The sequence below is a fragment of the Amblyomma maculatum genome, chromosome 3 (genome assembly GCF_055883805.1).
Source record: "Amblyomma maculatum isolate TAMU_Amacu chromosome 3, ASM5588380v1, whole genome shotgun sequence".
NCBI classification, from domain to species: domain Eukaryota; kingdom Metazoa; phylum Arthropoda; class Arachnida; order Ixodida; family Ixodidae; genus Amblyomma; species Amblyomma maculatum.
Window position 1 is genome coordinate 212961124 of NC_139346.1, and position 14670 is coordinate 212975793.

The 14670-nt window shown below is 47.8% G+C and overlaps 1 protein-coding gene across 1 annotated transcript in view; it reads right to left on the reverse strand.

Annotated features, from left to right (window-relative positions):
- Positions 1–13774, reverse strand: part of beta-PheRS (phenylalanine--tRNA ligase beta subunit) — a 32617-nt gene extending 18843 nt beyond the window's left edge. The window contains exons 1-7 of the mRNA XM_084599549.1: positions 13453–13774; positions 13121–13176; positions 12760–12857; positions 12635–12691; positions 12316–12504; positions 11625–11775; positions 10490–10598 (exon numbers count right to left, since the gene is read on the reverse strand). Coding sequence (XP_084455675.1) covers positions 10490–10598; positions 11625–11775; positions 12316–12504; positions 12635–12691; positions 12760–12857; positions 13121–13176; positions 13453–13510 — 718 coding nt within the window. The 5' untranslated portion in view covers positions 13511–13774. The remainder of the gene's footprint in view (positions 1–10489; positions 10599–11624; positions 11776–12315; positions 12505–12634; positions 12692–12759; positions 12858–13120; positions 13177–13452) is intronic.
- Between the last annotated feature and the right edge of the window lie 896 nt (positions 13775–14670).

A 14670-nucleotide genomic window follows, 5' to 3' on the forward strand; every position in this document is an offset into this window, starting at 1 on the left:
GAAGTATTTTTTGCCCTACATATCGCGTTTGCCCCGCGAAACTTACACGCACCGCGTCTTCGTGTCCAATGCAATCCCGCAGTAGGCGTTGAATAGTGCCATGAGCCTTCATGTGCCGATCCTATTTCGCTCCCCTTCTTATGCCAACACGCTTGATCGGAGAATTTCGTCCTCCGTGAGAAAAGCTCCTTACATCCACTCTGCCAATCGCAGAAGCCAAAGAGCCCCTCGGCTGTTCTAAAACTAGTAGGTCGCTTATAGCTCAGACAGGGGACCGCAGCACACGAGCAGCCGGCCATCATGCGCCGCGCTCGCGCCTGTACTGCACGCAGGTGCACGGCGTGTGAGCCTCTTCTCAGACCGGAGTTTTCATAATCATCGATGCCTGGAACATGTATAGTCTGTCAGAGTCCCCTGCTAGACACAGCTTTCTGTACAATTTTCAGTACTTCTAAACATGTTCGGTATCCCGCATTTCTCGAAAGTGCGACTGACGTGCTCCTTGGGAATACAGGTCAAGTGTCCCCGATTCAGCTGCAGGGCACGGCAGCATGGTTGGAGAGGCCCGTGAGAGACCCGTGTGAGATGAGAGATCATGGGAGGCGTGCTTAGCATGCTTCCAGTCTTTTGTGCGCTGCAGGCATGGTGGTCACGCTCATAGGGTCAGCGTGGTGAAACCAAAACCGCCGAAATAGTCAGCCACCGCTAGAGAGCGTTCCATTTTTTTTTTCACTGATCAGATATTCGATGCTGAATTTGACATTCAATTGCATTTTGTTTTCTATTCGATTCATACTCGAAAACTTCAGTATTCACACAAATAAGTCTTCGATGCCAAGCAGTACTACTGAGTGGTTTCATGCTTCAAAGATGCAAAAATGCTGCTTTCCACAAAGACATTTTGCCGTCGTCAAGCTGAGTCTCGAATGATGTGTCTACTGCGGTGGCTCAACATGTGTGCTCGGCTGAAAAGAAAGATTGGGGTATCTGCTGCTCTGATGTCACTTTGGTGGATGCAGTTGCAGCAACACACATCTTTTCTTTAAGTCCTTCCCTTCAGCGGTCTCTCAGCCTCCATCTGTCTGCATGTAGCCATGATAGCAGACCAGTTGGTGTCAGTCAACAGGTCCACACATTTTCCTTTCTTTCTGCCTTGGGTCTCAGCATCAGTAGCGGCAGCAGCATGGTTGCTGAGATGACTCGGGTCGTGAACATGGCAACATCTTGCTGATCACAGCCGTCATCGTCTTTCAGGCACAGGTAGCTGCGGCACTTGATTTCCATCTTTTTGTCTCAGCACAAGGCAGTGACATGAGTGCTTTTCGTACCAGCCTACAGGCTTGTGCACTTCCACTTCTTTCCTTTCTTTTTTCTCTCTACATCACACACGCGCACACTTGTCATAGCTGCATTTCAATGCAGGCAAAGTGTAAAAACATTGTGCTCTATTTTAAAACCCTTTACTACTGTAACTCCTTTCTAGCTTGTACAACTCTTTCATCCTTCGAGAAGTAACATAGCTGCCGCATCCTGTGAACTTTGACTATGGCTGCTATCACATCTGCCTTCAAAATCTACTGTGCCCAATATATTTAAAAGAAGTGTGCTACATCATTTCCCTTTTTCTAAAAAGGATTTTATCAATGCGGAAATGAATCTAAGGCAGCTTGCAAAAAGTGGTCGGGTTTAGTGCATGTATGACGGTAAGCAACTGGAAGCTGCCAAGCATCTCAAAATGCCTCTCAAACAGTATGCGTGCATCAGTGCAGGCATTAAAAGCATTTCTTAGCGAAGGCATAAAACATTACGTCCTATAAGAGGTGGCCATTTGGACTGTGTCTCTGAAGAAGCATTCAAAGAAATAAAAAGGGCTAATGATGTAAAAGCAAACAAGGACATAAAGACAGTACTTACAGGTGCTATCTGTGATAGTCACAATTCTGTGTGGCACAGGATAGGCATACTAAATTCTTTCCTTTGCTTTCTTGTATTTATTATTGCACAAGATGCCTCCACACTTCATTTCTGCATCAGCAGACTTGAGCGTAGCCAAGATCTGGTGAATTTTAGGCTGCCCTTAATCCCTGTTTTTTTAATCCCATCTATGCACTGTACTTACCCGCTTCTAAAGTGTCCTTTTTCTGAAAAAGCTACCTAAAATTAATATGCACTTTAAAATTGAGTATGAAAATGAAACTACAGCAACAACACCCTACTGCCATCAGCCTCATAAAATGATGGCTTGGTATTCTTAGTGCATCAATATTGTCACGTAGCCGTTAGGCCCGTAACCAGAAGGTTGGTTTTAATAGGGGGGTTGACCTAGAAGGCACAGAAGAGTAGGTCCAGAGAGCACTGAGAGACAGCAGCCGACTTCAGCTTCTTCTCAAAAACGCCACGAGACCACTTCTTCCAGTCCGCGCACGAGACTCTCGATGAGCTGCCGCCTAGCGGCTGCTGTTGCACACGCTACATTACCCCCCTCTCTAAAAAAATAAATGCGAGTTTGATGAATTCAAAAGCAGAAAGAAAAAAAAATAAAGCAAGAAACATGCGGTAGGCGGTGCGCTAATTTTCTCGCGAAAAGTACGGTTTCATGCGCACGACATGAGCAACCTCGGATTTCTGCTGACGACGAGTAGAAGAAAAGCCGTCCGGAAGCACTTCGTAAGTCACGTCGCTCAGCTGACGGAGCACTTTGTATGGGCCAAAGTACTGTTTCAGAAGTTTTTCAGATAGTCCCCGACGTCGAATCGGAGTCCAGAGCCACACCCTGTCGCCCGGTTCGAAAGTCACTACACGGTGGCGGTGATCGTACCGCTGGGCGTCTCGACCTTGCTGGTTCCGGATGCGTGCCCTCGCCAGCTGTCGCGCTTGTTCTGCGCGTTGAGTGAACTCCTCGGCGCCAACTTCGAGGTCACGGCCGTCGTGGGGCAACATGGCTTCGAGCATTGTCGAAACTTCACGGCCATACAATAAGGAGAAAGGCGTCATTTGCGTTGTTTCCTGCTGCGCCGTGTTGTACGCGAACGTGACGTACGGGAGGACGTCATCCCAAGACCGATGTTCAACATCCACGTACATGGACATCATGTCGGCGAGAGTTTTGTTCAGACGTTCTGTCAAGCCATTAGTTTGTGGATGGTAGGCTGTTGACCTGCGATGGGTAGTGCCGCTTAGCTGCATGACAGATTCCAGTAGCTTGGCAGTGAAAGCAGTGCCTCGGTCCGTTATTATAACTCTCGGGGCGCCGTGCCTGAGGACTATGCGTTCGATGAAAAATTTCGCTGCCTCGATTGCCGTACCACGCTGGAGGGCCTTCGTTTCAGCGTAACGCGTAAGGTAATCTGTAGCGACAATTATCCACCTGTTGCCGGAATCAGAAATTGGAAAAGGACCCAACAAATCCATGCCAACTTGTTCGAATGGGTATCTTGGCACTTGAACAGGATGTAGTAAACCGGCCGGTTTCACAGGCGGTGTTTTTCGTCGCTGGCAATCATGGCATGTTCTCACGTAATGGCGTACTGCGGCCGCAAGGTTTGGCCAATAATAACTCTTCTTAATTCGGGCCAGAGTTCGAGCATACCCCAGGTGACCCGCGGTGGGCTCGTCATGACATGCCTGTAAGATTTCTTCGCGAAGAGACTCTGGTACGACGAGGAGATAATCTCTTCCCGCCGGAGCGAAGTTGATCTTGTATAAAACATTGTTTCGCATGCAAAACGACGAATGCGTTCTGGCGAAGAGACGGGGAATTTCTGTAGTGCGCTCTTCTAGAAAATCAATAAGTGGTGCGAGAGCCGGATCATTACGTTGCTGCTGCGAAACAGTGAGCGCGTCGACGGCTGCGATAAGGGGAAAGTCTGGTTCTTCGTCTTCCCGCGCAGCCTCGACAGGTGAACGGGACAAGCAGTCAGCGTCGTTGTGCTGACGTCCAGACTTATACACGATGGTCATGTCGAACTCCTGTAGCCGTAAGCTCCATCGTGCAAGGCGTCCGGAGGGGTCTCGCAAGTTTGTTAACCAGCACAGAGAGTGGTGGTCACTCACAACCCGAAAGTGCCGGCCATAAAGATAGGGTCGAAATTTCATCACCGCCCATACAACGGCCAGACATTCTTTTTCGGTGGTTGAATAGTTTGATTCGGCACGGGACAAAGTCCGGCTTGCGTATGCGATAACTCGCTCGGCACCGTCTTGCCACTGGACGAGTACAGCGCCTAGACCCACGTTGCTGGCATCTGTGTGGACCAGAGTCTCGGCATTCGCATCGAAATGGGCAAGTACAGGTGTTGTCTGCAAGCGGTGCCGTAACTCGTCAAATGCCTTTTGCTGTTCGTCCGTTCAGGTGAAGGTGACATCATCCCGGGTGAGACGTGTCAACGGAGCGGCAATGCGTGAAAAGTTTTCAATAAATCTGCGGTAATAGGCGCAGAGGCCCAAGAAACGGCGAACTGTCTTCTTGTTACATGGAGTAGGGAATTTGGTGACGGCAGCTGTTTTAGCGGGATCGGGACGAACTCCTCGATGGCTGACGACGTGGCCCAAGAACATGAGCTCTTCATAGCCAAAGTGACACTTTTGTGGTTTTAACGTGAGGCCGGCAGATCTGATAGCCCGTAGCACAGCGGAGAGACGTTGGAGGTGTTCCTCGAACGTTGGTGAAAACACAACAACGTCGTCCAGGTAGACTAGACACATCTGCCATTTAAGACCAGATAGAACTGCGTCCATCATTCGCTGAAATGTCGCTGGAGCGGAGCACAATCCGAAAGGTAGGACTTTGAATTCATAAAGTCCATCGGGCGTGACAAACGCTGTCTTCTCGCGATCACGTTCATCGACTTCGATCTGCCAGTAACCGCTCTTGAGATCAAGCGATGAAAAGTAGCGCGCGTGGCGCAACCGGTCTAATGAGTCATCAATGCGTGGCAGCGGGTAGACGTCTTTTTTTGTGACCTGATTGAGCTTGCGGTAGTCCACACAGAACCTTAAACTTCCGTCTTTCTTCTTAACGAGGACAACAGGCGAAGCCCAGGGACTCCTCGATGGCTGGATGACACCGTCATTTAACATCTCGTCGACCTGTTGAGCAATGACTTCGCGTTCCCGCGGTGACACTCGGTAGGGGTTCTGTCTGACTGGTCGGGTGCGGTCGTCGGTTATTATGCGGTGCTTGGTCAAGGGCGTCTGTTTAACCGCGGAGGCGGATGAGAAGCAGTCTTGAAACTGAAAGAGTAGCCCAACGAGTCTGTCCTTCTCTGCCGGTGATAGAGCGGGATTCACATCAGGGTTGAAGTTGGGCGTTTGGCTGGCAGACGTGTTGGTCTCAAGAACAAAGCAGCCGTGGGCTGCTTCTGCGACACCTTCAAAGTAAGCTACCGTGGTGCCTTTAGCGATGCGTTGCCGTTCGTTCCCGAAGTTCGTAATCAGTACGTGAGCTAGACCATTAGTCAGATGAACTATACCGCGTGCGACACAGACTCCATGATGTAACAGAAGCTCTATGTTCTGTTCGGCAACACCGGCAGCACAAGACTGATCGTCGCACCTGACTGCGACGAGAGCAGACGAACGCGGCGGCATGAATACATCCGCGTCAACGATGCGTAAAGGTGCGTGGCGTCTTTCTGAGTCAGCGGTCATCGTTTCAGGCGTCGAAAACGTTACAGTACGGCGAGGAACATTAATAATCGCCCCATGCTCACGTAAAAAGTCCATGCCGAGTATGAGATCCTTGCAGCAGTGTGGCAGGATAACAAAAACGGCTACAAAGGCTGAATCGGCGATGGTTACTCGGGCAGTGCATCGTCCGATCGGCGTCATAAGGTGACCGCCAGCAGTACGAATTTGCGGCCCCAGCCATTCAGTTTTCACCTTAGAGAGCCGATCTGCGAAATTTTTGCTTATTATTGAGAAGTCTGCTCCGGTGTCTACCAAAGCTGTTACTGGGTGTCCGTCGACGAGAACGGAAAGGTCGGCGCTAACAACTTGATCGGCTTGAGGTTGATTGGGAGTTTCGGATTCATGTGACGGCGGCGGCATCCTGGTCACAGCATCGGACTGAGTCGTCACGGGGGGGTCTTCGGGATATCGGTTCCGTTCGTCAGCAACCTGCCCCCCTGAGGTCGCCGCCTTCAGTTTCCCCGGTGTGGGCTTGGCGACCGGCGCCTCGGCGCATCATTAAAATCACGGCGGCTAGGTGACGAGTAGCGCGCGGGAGAAGACTGTGTACGGCTGCTTGAGGAGGTTGCATGGGTTGCGAGGTATTCCTCGATTTCTGGAGGGCGTTCGCCGACCCGGGGACGCGGGGAATCCCGAGAAAAACCCCGAAGACCGAGCTCACGGTATGGACAACGACGGTACAAGTGGCCGGGTTCTCCACAGTGGTAGCACAGCGGCCGTTGGCGAGGAGTGCGCCAGACGTCTGCCTTCCGAACCGGTGGCTGCATGACGGGGCTCTGCTGGGGCGGTGGCTGGTAGGAAGGCTGGTAGTATAGTGGCTGAGGAGCGGACGGCTGTATGACGAGGCTCTGCTGGTATGGCGGCTGGAAGGACGGTTGGTAGAACGGTGGCTGCAAAGTGGGTGGCGGCTGTGCTTCGAATCGAAGCTGTTGCGCAGGAGGCCCTGCAGGCCGACGAAGAGCCGCTGCGTAGTTCATAGAACGTGGCTCCGACGGTGGCTCAGGCGGGGACAATGTCTGACGTATTTCTTCCCGCACGGCTTCGGTGACAGCCACGGCAGTCGGGTTAGGTGATCCAAGGTTGAACTTGAGGAGCTCCTCGCGAACTACCTCGCGGATCAGCTCACGCAGAGAGTGATCGTCAGTGGATCCGTTGAATGTGGCCACACTGCTGAAGGGCTGACCACAGGCAGACTCCGTGCGCCGGTATCTTTGCTGCAGGGCTCGCTCAATGAGGGTAGCTTCATTGATGAAGTCCGCGACGGTTTGAGGTGGACTCCGAACCAGACCAGCGAAGAGGGGTTCTTTTACGCCCTGCATCAGGTGGCGCAACTTCGCTGATTCCGTCATGTCGGGATCAGCCCGTCGGCAAAGACGCGTCACGTCCTCAGCGAACATGGCCACGCTCTCGTTTGGTAGTTGCACACGAGCTTCTAGGAGGCGGCGTGCGCGATCACGGCGGTCATGGCTGGAAAAAGTGTCCCGCAGCTGCTGGCGAAAGGAATCCCAGCTTTGAAGACTGGCTTCCCTATTCTCATACCATGTTTTTGCGCAGTCCTCAAGGGCGAAATACACATTGTGCAGCTTCTGAGCAGGGCTCCACTGATTGAATTGCGCCACTCGCTCGAACTGGTCGATCCAGTCGTCGACATCTTCCCCAGTAGCGCCATGGAAACTGGGGGGCGTACGAGGCTGCTGAAGCAGCAACTGGTGCTGACTTGCCTGTGCCATTACAGAAGTCTCGAACTGCTGATCAGCTGGCGTCGGTTCAGGTAGAGGAGCGAACTCCGGCGCCAGACCTCGGAGGCGACGGCTGCAGCGATGAACGGGTGTCGACACGAGCGGAAGCCGGTTGGGACTCGATGAGCGGCTGCGAGAGGCCCGAGACATGTAATTCAAGGCCTCACCTCCACCAGTGTCACGTAGCCGTTAGGCCCGTAACCAGAAGGTTGGTTTTAATAGGGGGGTTGACCTAGAAGGCACAGAAGAGTAGGTCCAGAGAGCACTGAGAGACAGCAGCCGACTTCAGCTTCTTCTCAAAAACGCCACGAGACCACTTCTTCCAGTCCGCGCACGAGACTCTCGATGAGCTGCCGCCTAGCGGCTGCTGTTGCACACGCTACAATATTATCCACAATATTATTGATATTGCCTGCTGCAGATGTGGACACGGATAGGTCTTGCAAGCATCTGAAGTGTCTCATCAGCAAGACATCGAATAGACTTGAGCCAATGCGGAAGCGTAATGTTGCGAAGTCACGACGAGTTCGCTACAATGCCAGGCTGGACAAAAGGTGCTCTTGCGTGCGAATGCTTTCTAACTACAGATGGGCAGCCCAGCCCCAAACGTGCAAATGCTGCAAAAACTTCCCTCGAAAGATAAAATATGTCCTTACATGATCGGAACATAGTACATAGTACCTTGGTGTGCTGCCAAGGTATGCGCTGTGGATGCCGACAAGGACATGAAACCATAACAAGCTATGAAAGCTAACACTGTAAAATGAAGTGACCTTGTGTGCAGAGACAAGTGGCAATAAGGCAGCCTTAAGTGTGTATTTGGAGGTCCTGAAACTTATGTGCATGATTTGCAGATACAGTTGGTAAGGCAGAATGCCTGATCAATGCATTGATGACAGCCATTTCCTCAGGCAATGCAACAATGAAATGCAGGATGATATAAAGTCTATCCTTAATATGTCTAACTCAAAGGGAATCACGAAATAGTTTGATATGTAAAGCATGGCAATGAATAACGAGGAGGAGGAGGAGTGATGTTCTGGTTGGGGATGGGTGGAAAGGGGGTAGCGTGGTGCTTTCAACTGTCTCCTCGATTGAGGGAATTTTACTTGCGAACTAGACGCTTTTGGCAACAAGGCAAGCAATAGAAGCCTGGTGTGAGAGTCGCTGGTAGTTTTTAGTCAGCTAGTTTAGCTTCATATCATGGCCAGAGTTGTACCACATGCTGGCTTTGCTGCACAGAAGTATTTTTGTGTAACAATTGGCACTGACAGAGCTAAGGCTATCACCAATCATGTGCCACATTCCTACCATCACGCAGTTCTGTCAGCACCAAGGCCACACCTGACACCGCTCCACATATGTAAAAGTGATCGCAGGAGCACCACGAGGAGAAGCGCAACTTGCAGGGGTACAGAGCACTGTTTGATATATCAAATGTTTTGTTTACAAGAATTCAACAAATGCATTCACTAGTGACATACTTTTTCAGATTGTTGGAGATAAATAATAATTTAATATATCTGGGTTCTATATACCCAAGTTCACCTGCATTATGTGGACTGTGGGCATCTTCTATGGAATATGGATCAGCACGGAACGTTCATGCTGACATGCCTCAGAAAGCAGGAGCGGTGCGATTCAACAGTGGCCTCAAGTCTGGGATTAAGTGAATTAAGTGCAGTGAAGATAGCACACAGAAGCAACAGGTATGCGCATCAAGCCCAACTGCTACTGCTCATGATCGGGCTAGATGATGCAGGCACTGCTCCAAACAATTTTCCAACAATAGCAATGTGCAGGCATTTTCACTGAATGGGTAATGAGAACTGTTTTCAAGCCAAATGAAGTGAGTTGACTGAACTTACTTTGAGCTCAGTGCATTTGCAATGAATGTCAGTAAAGTTTGTCACGTTGCATCACACAAATGAGTACGGGTAAGTGTCGCTCACTGAAGCTGGAAATAACATACCTCCCAACATGGCGAGATCAAAAATCGGGAGATGTTTTATTCATGCCAACGACGAGGGGCAGACGAGGAGTTCACCCAAAATACCAGGCAGTAACCTTGCAGAAGTAGACTTTGCTAGCTCCAAAACTCTGCCAGGATAGCTTTGCCCAAGGCATGGTTGAAACTGATAGCCTTTCACCAGCAGCAAATGTTGGAGGGTTGTGTTGCACACTTAAGAGTGGAATTCAGTTCTAGTTTCAGTTTCAAATCACATTTGCCATCATGAGACATGCTGACATCACATCCGCACGTTGTGCGAAATGCAAAACGTTCAGTTTCTCTTGACGTCACAAAGCAAGAAAATTCACAAGTTAAAAGCCAAAATAAAAAAAATCTGCAAATACTCCTTCTTGAGCTTTGGTACAGCCCTGAGTTCAAGCACAAGAAAATTCTAACTTTACACTGTGCACTGCACACAGACGGCCTAGATAACCCTAAACATACACATAAGCAGCTGCAACCAGAAACCGTATGGCTGCAACAGCAAACATAGAACTATTCTAATTACTACGATGAAATGCAACCAGCCACTGCTACTTTGGCTTGATTTGTTCTAGATATGCTCCTAAGCCACTAACACTATTCGTGCTAGTGCGGCCGCTGATGGTGATACAGCTGAAGGTTCCGCAGTGCCAGTTTTGCAAAAGCCGTTCTTGCGTGAGCAGAGGCAACTTATCGGGAGGCACAGAGTAGTGATTGTACAATGAGAAAGTTCAGAGAAGAAACCAGGAGACCCCGAGGCAAATCAGAAGGGTTGGTAAGTATGCAATAAATTCTGCTGTATGACAGCAGCATTACACAACCTAATACTCACAGCATTCCACTTATGATGAACTTCTCATTAGCTTAACAGAAATTACAATCTAAAACCATGCTTATTCTAAATAGAGTTTACCACCAATAAATCTTAGCTAGCAGGCAACACCTAAATGAAGCTCTTATGGAAAATTGAATTTTAAAAATGTGGATGTCTCTTAATAGCCTGAGTTTTAAGAGAGCCCCTCCCAAAGACTTGATTCAATGCATACAAGAAACAAGATGCAAGTCTCACCATTGATGATGGGAGGAAGTGATAGCACAGTTCCATTGGCATCTTCAATGACTGGATACACTGGCTTGTCCTTTATGATGTGCAGGTAATGTCGCAGGTGACTATCCTTCTGCACAAGGAAAGTTTCAACAAGCCAATGAATTTTAGTGAAAGTTACAACCAGGCCACAATATGAATGTCCACAGGTGTGAAGAAACATGCCATAGCACACACTAAAAAAACTTGCTTTCATTCAATACTGAGCAACCACGGACGAAGGTGAGCCTTGCAAACTGAGGCACTAGAAATGATGCTAGGTTGGAACACCTTGTGGCAATACCTTATCTTTTTTTTTTAAATACACAGCGCAACAAACATAGGACAAGCGAGTAGACGGGAACAGCGCTGATGCACCAACTAGCTCAACTCACAGTTCTTTGGCATTACCTTAGTAGTTCTATAGGTTGGAAAACAAGTTTTCCATAATGAATTTATGAGAGGCTTTCAATGCTTTTTTTCTTCCGGGACAGCAATTCTGTGGTGGAAGGAAAAACTTCTTATTCAGATGTCTGGCACACTGCCTTTTCTGAGTTCATGCATTACGTGTCTCCTGTGTGCACATTGCTTTTCTGTATACAGCTCACACAAGCAGCGGTGCACTTCTCCCACTGGAGCTCCAGTCTCTGCAAATTGTCAAGGGTAGAAGAAGGCAGCTGTTTACAACACCAGTGGCATTGTACATTGGCTGAACGATCAGCAACTGTGGGTCTGGCATTCTCTTATGTTGAAGAACTCCAGAACACCAACGATGCAGCTGTCTTTATTCTTCTGCCATGAGATATGGCTATTAAACTGACAGCAGACATCAACAGCTAATGCACTTCTGCTAAAATGGATCTCCTAAATCTTCATTCTTAATTCCACCATTTTACAAGAAAGAGTTTGACAAGGAGGTAAAATTCAGTGAATATCTCTTGCAGGTGAAACTAATGTCTAAAATTTTCCATGCTTCTAGCACTGCATCTCATGTAGCATGCACCTAGCCATCATATGCAAACCAAACTTTGTGACCAAAGTCTCATTCTAGAAAATGTCTACGTCAGAAGAGAGAGAGAAAAAAAAATGTAGAAAAAAAGAGCAGCTGAAGAATACATACTGCATAGAGGTCCATCAACTCTTCAGCTGTGTGCTCAACGGTGTCATTCAGAGGCACAAAGCGAATCTCTTTCGGGTCCCGTGCATCATAGACGAACGGACCCTGTACTGTGTCCAGGTCATGGGTTCCTATGGATACAATTGTACGTCTCCTGCGAGAAGGAAAGTAAGGAGCAAATATGGCAATGGCAGCTTATGACAAGATATAAAGCCAGTAGAAAAAAAAGAAATGACTGTTCTGCAGTCTGTACTCTACCAGCTACACAAAGGCAAAAGAATGGCCTTGCAACACTGTACCTCCATAAACGTCTCTTCTGCAAAGAACATCATTTACATAAAAAGGGTCATCATATTTCTCCTAATGCACTCTCCATATTCCGAGCTGAGGTAGTTTTGGCAAGTGGAGGTAATCAGGCGGGAGTGCTATGTCTTTGGCTAGAATGCTCCGTATTCTTTTAATAAATTCCAATTGAATTGCAAGTAATGCAGAGGCAACCTAAACAGCATTATATGTATGACTGCAGAATGCACAAGACATTCACTTTTATTGCAAAAGTCAAAAGGCACGCTTCAACCTGTTGAAACAGCAGTCAGCACTAACTACTGCCAGTTGAGATAATGAACTTCCATGACAAAGCAGCCAAGGGCTTTGGCCACAAGCATTAGGAGAGTTGTATGATAAGTGACAGTACCTGCCAATGTTTTGATGTAGCTTGTCTTGGAGGTCAATGAAGCTGTTGTATCGGTCCTGAGTGAAAGTCACGTCACGCAGAATGGCAGCCACAACATATGGCCGCACTTTTCCTGTGCTGGGTTTAACATATAGCTTTTGCAGCATGTCTGCAGCTGGTTGCAGGGCTTGGTAGCGGGGAGGTTCAATCCTGCAACAGTTGCACACTTTTGGCATAATTGGCAGCCCCAGCCAACTTGTTGCAGCTCACAAGGAAGAGTCTGAATGCTTTCTTTTTTTTTTTTTTTTCTGCCAGCAGCTCCAATAAAAACCATACTTACTTTCCTTTGAAGATGAGAAGCGCCCTAACAAGTCCCTCGAGACACAATAGGTCATACCTGTGTTAAAAAAACAATTAGTGAAAATTACCAAGCAAAAAGAACAGCAACAATATCACAAATCTCACCTATTTGCTGGGATGTCAACACGAAAAATAATTTCTTCCGATGCACCCTCCGCCTTCGAACTACCTTGCTCTTTGGAGAGCATCTGCTTTTCACTTGTCTGTCAAACAAACAAACAAAAAAGAGAGAAAATAGAAAGCCGGCAGTTTTCGTACTGAAACCTTAGCTTTTCGAAAGTATATTTCGATATCTCACTTGAAAGCATGAAATATAACTGTTTTGAACTAAACTTCTCTTTTAAAGTAAAATGTTCGACAGTAGAAAGCGCGCACGCACTGATATGAATTCATATGAATGTGAAGTGTACAATTCGAAACGGGACGTCAAAGGATGTATAAAGAAAGTGTCAATGTCACCACGTACCACTTCGTCCAGCTCCAATCCATATTCAAAACACAGATCCGCGAATTCTTCCTCGGCTGCACACAAAACATTCGGAAAAATAAATCACAGTGAACAGTTAGAGCAGAAAGCAACTTAACACCTGAATGAATGAACGCGATTAATAAAGGCAACAGCTCAATCGGTATGAACAACTGTGAGCCTATGCGATTTCTTAAGTTTAGCAGCGAATTAAACTTTACAACCACAAATCACATAGCGCGTGTATGAGAACACGTGATGCAAGATGTCAAACCGCACAAGTTTCAATACATCCGGCAGCGTGAGTAACCATGAGCGCACATCACACTCACTGTATGTTTTTCCCAAAGCTTCGAACAGCAAGGCCGCTTTCACTCCAACTGTTGGCATCGTCTCTTGGCGATGATTAGCAAATATTAGCTAAAAAGCTTTAAGGCTCGCCAATACCACGAGCTGGCAAACACCGTGATGCAGTATTCGCCGAACTCCTGCCAACGTGCCGTCCCTTGTTTTTATGGGTGGTAAAATAGCCAACCATGCTATTTTCACGTCTTTGTAGCCGCTGCAAGATGCTGTGTGTGGCGCTAGTTACACCAGCGTGCTTTGGACGAGAAATATAACGCCAGTAGTAGCAGTGGTAGCAGTAGCACGGAGTACAAAGCAACGGAACTTACGAGGGACACGAGAATGCTGTGGATGGACAGTGTACAGTCAGAAGACATGAAAAGTAGTCTTGTCACGTGACCAGGAAGAGTGCGCGCTGGATTTGAATTGCTCCCTGAAGTCCGCGAGGCGCGGGCGCGAGGCTTTTACAGCAGTACTGTATCGCTTGCGTTTTAGATCTAACTACGATTTCGCAAAATTTCGCATTAATCTTTTTTTGTTACAGAAAAGTGCATCCGCGTGTCTGCGACTCGGCCAAAATGGTCAATGCTCGCAAATTTTGGCAGTCAGTTTCGTCAAAAATTACGAGGAACTTTAGCGACTAAAGTAGTGAAAGGCGAATGCCTGAGTGCCGCATTCTGCTATGCAACTGGTACTAATTACTATTAATTAATATAAAGAATTACTTAATTATACATTAATTTGTAATTCAAAAGGTATTAATAATTGATCATTAATTTACATATGGACATATAAGCCGCAAATTCGTGCATACTGTGGTGGTGATGCTCTGATTGGTCGAGACCTATATGACGACATCCTGCCTCGGCCAATCAGAACGCCCCCACGACAGCATGAGCCATTAAAGGCTTTCACCCTAAAACAGTCTGCATATTCATCTTTCATTGTTGAAGTTATTTCATCGTTGCTACGCCAGAAATTTGAAGAGCAAGATACTCACCTGCCTCAAGATTCCATAGTAGTGTACGTAGATGGAAGCCTGCAAGGCTGTGAAGCCAAAACGGCAATCTACTGTCCACGGAGACCTAGCCTGAATCAGACAACTACGTTTCAGCTTTCGGAACCACTTACATCTTTCTGCGCTGAGCTTGTGGCAGTTCAGGAGGCACTCTGCTCCGTGACTTCTATAACCATGCTTCCTACAG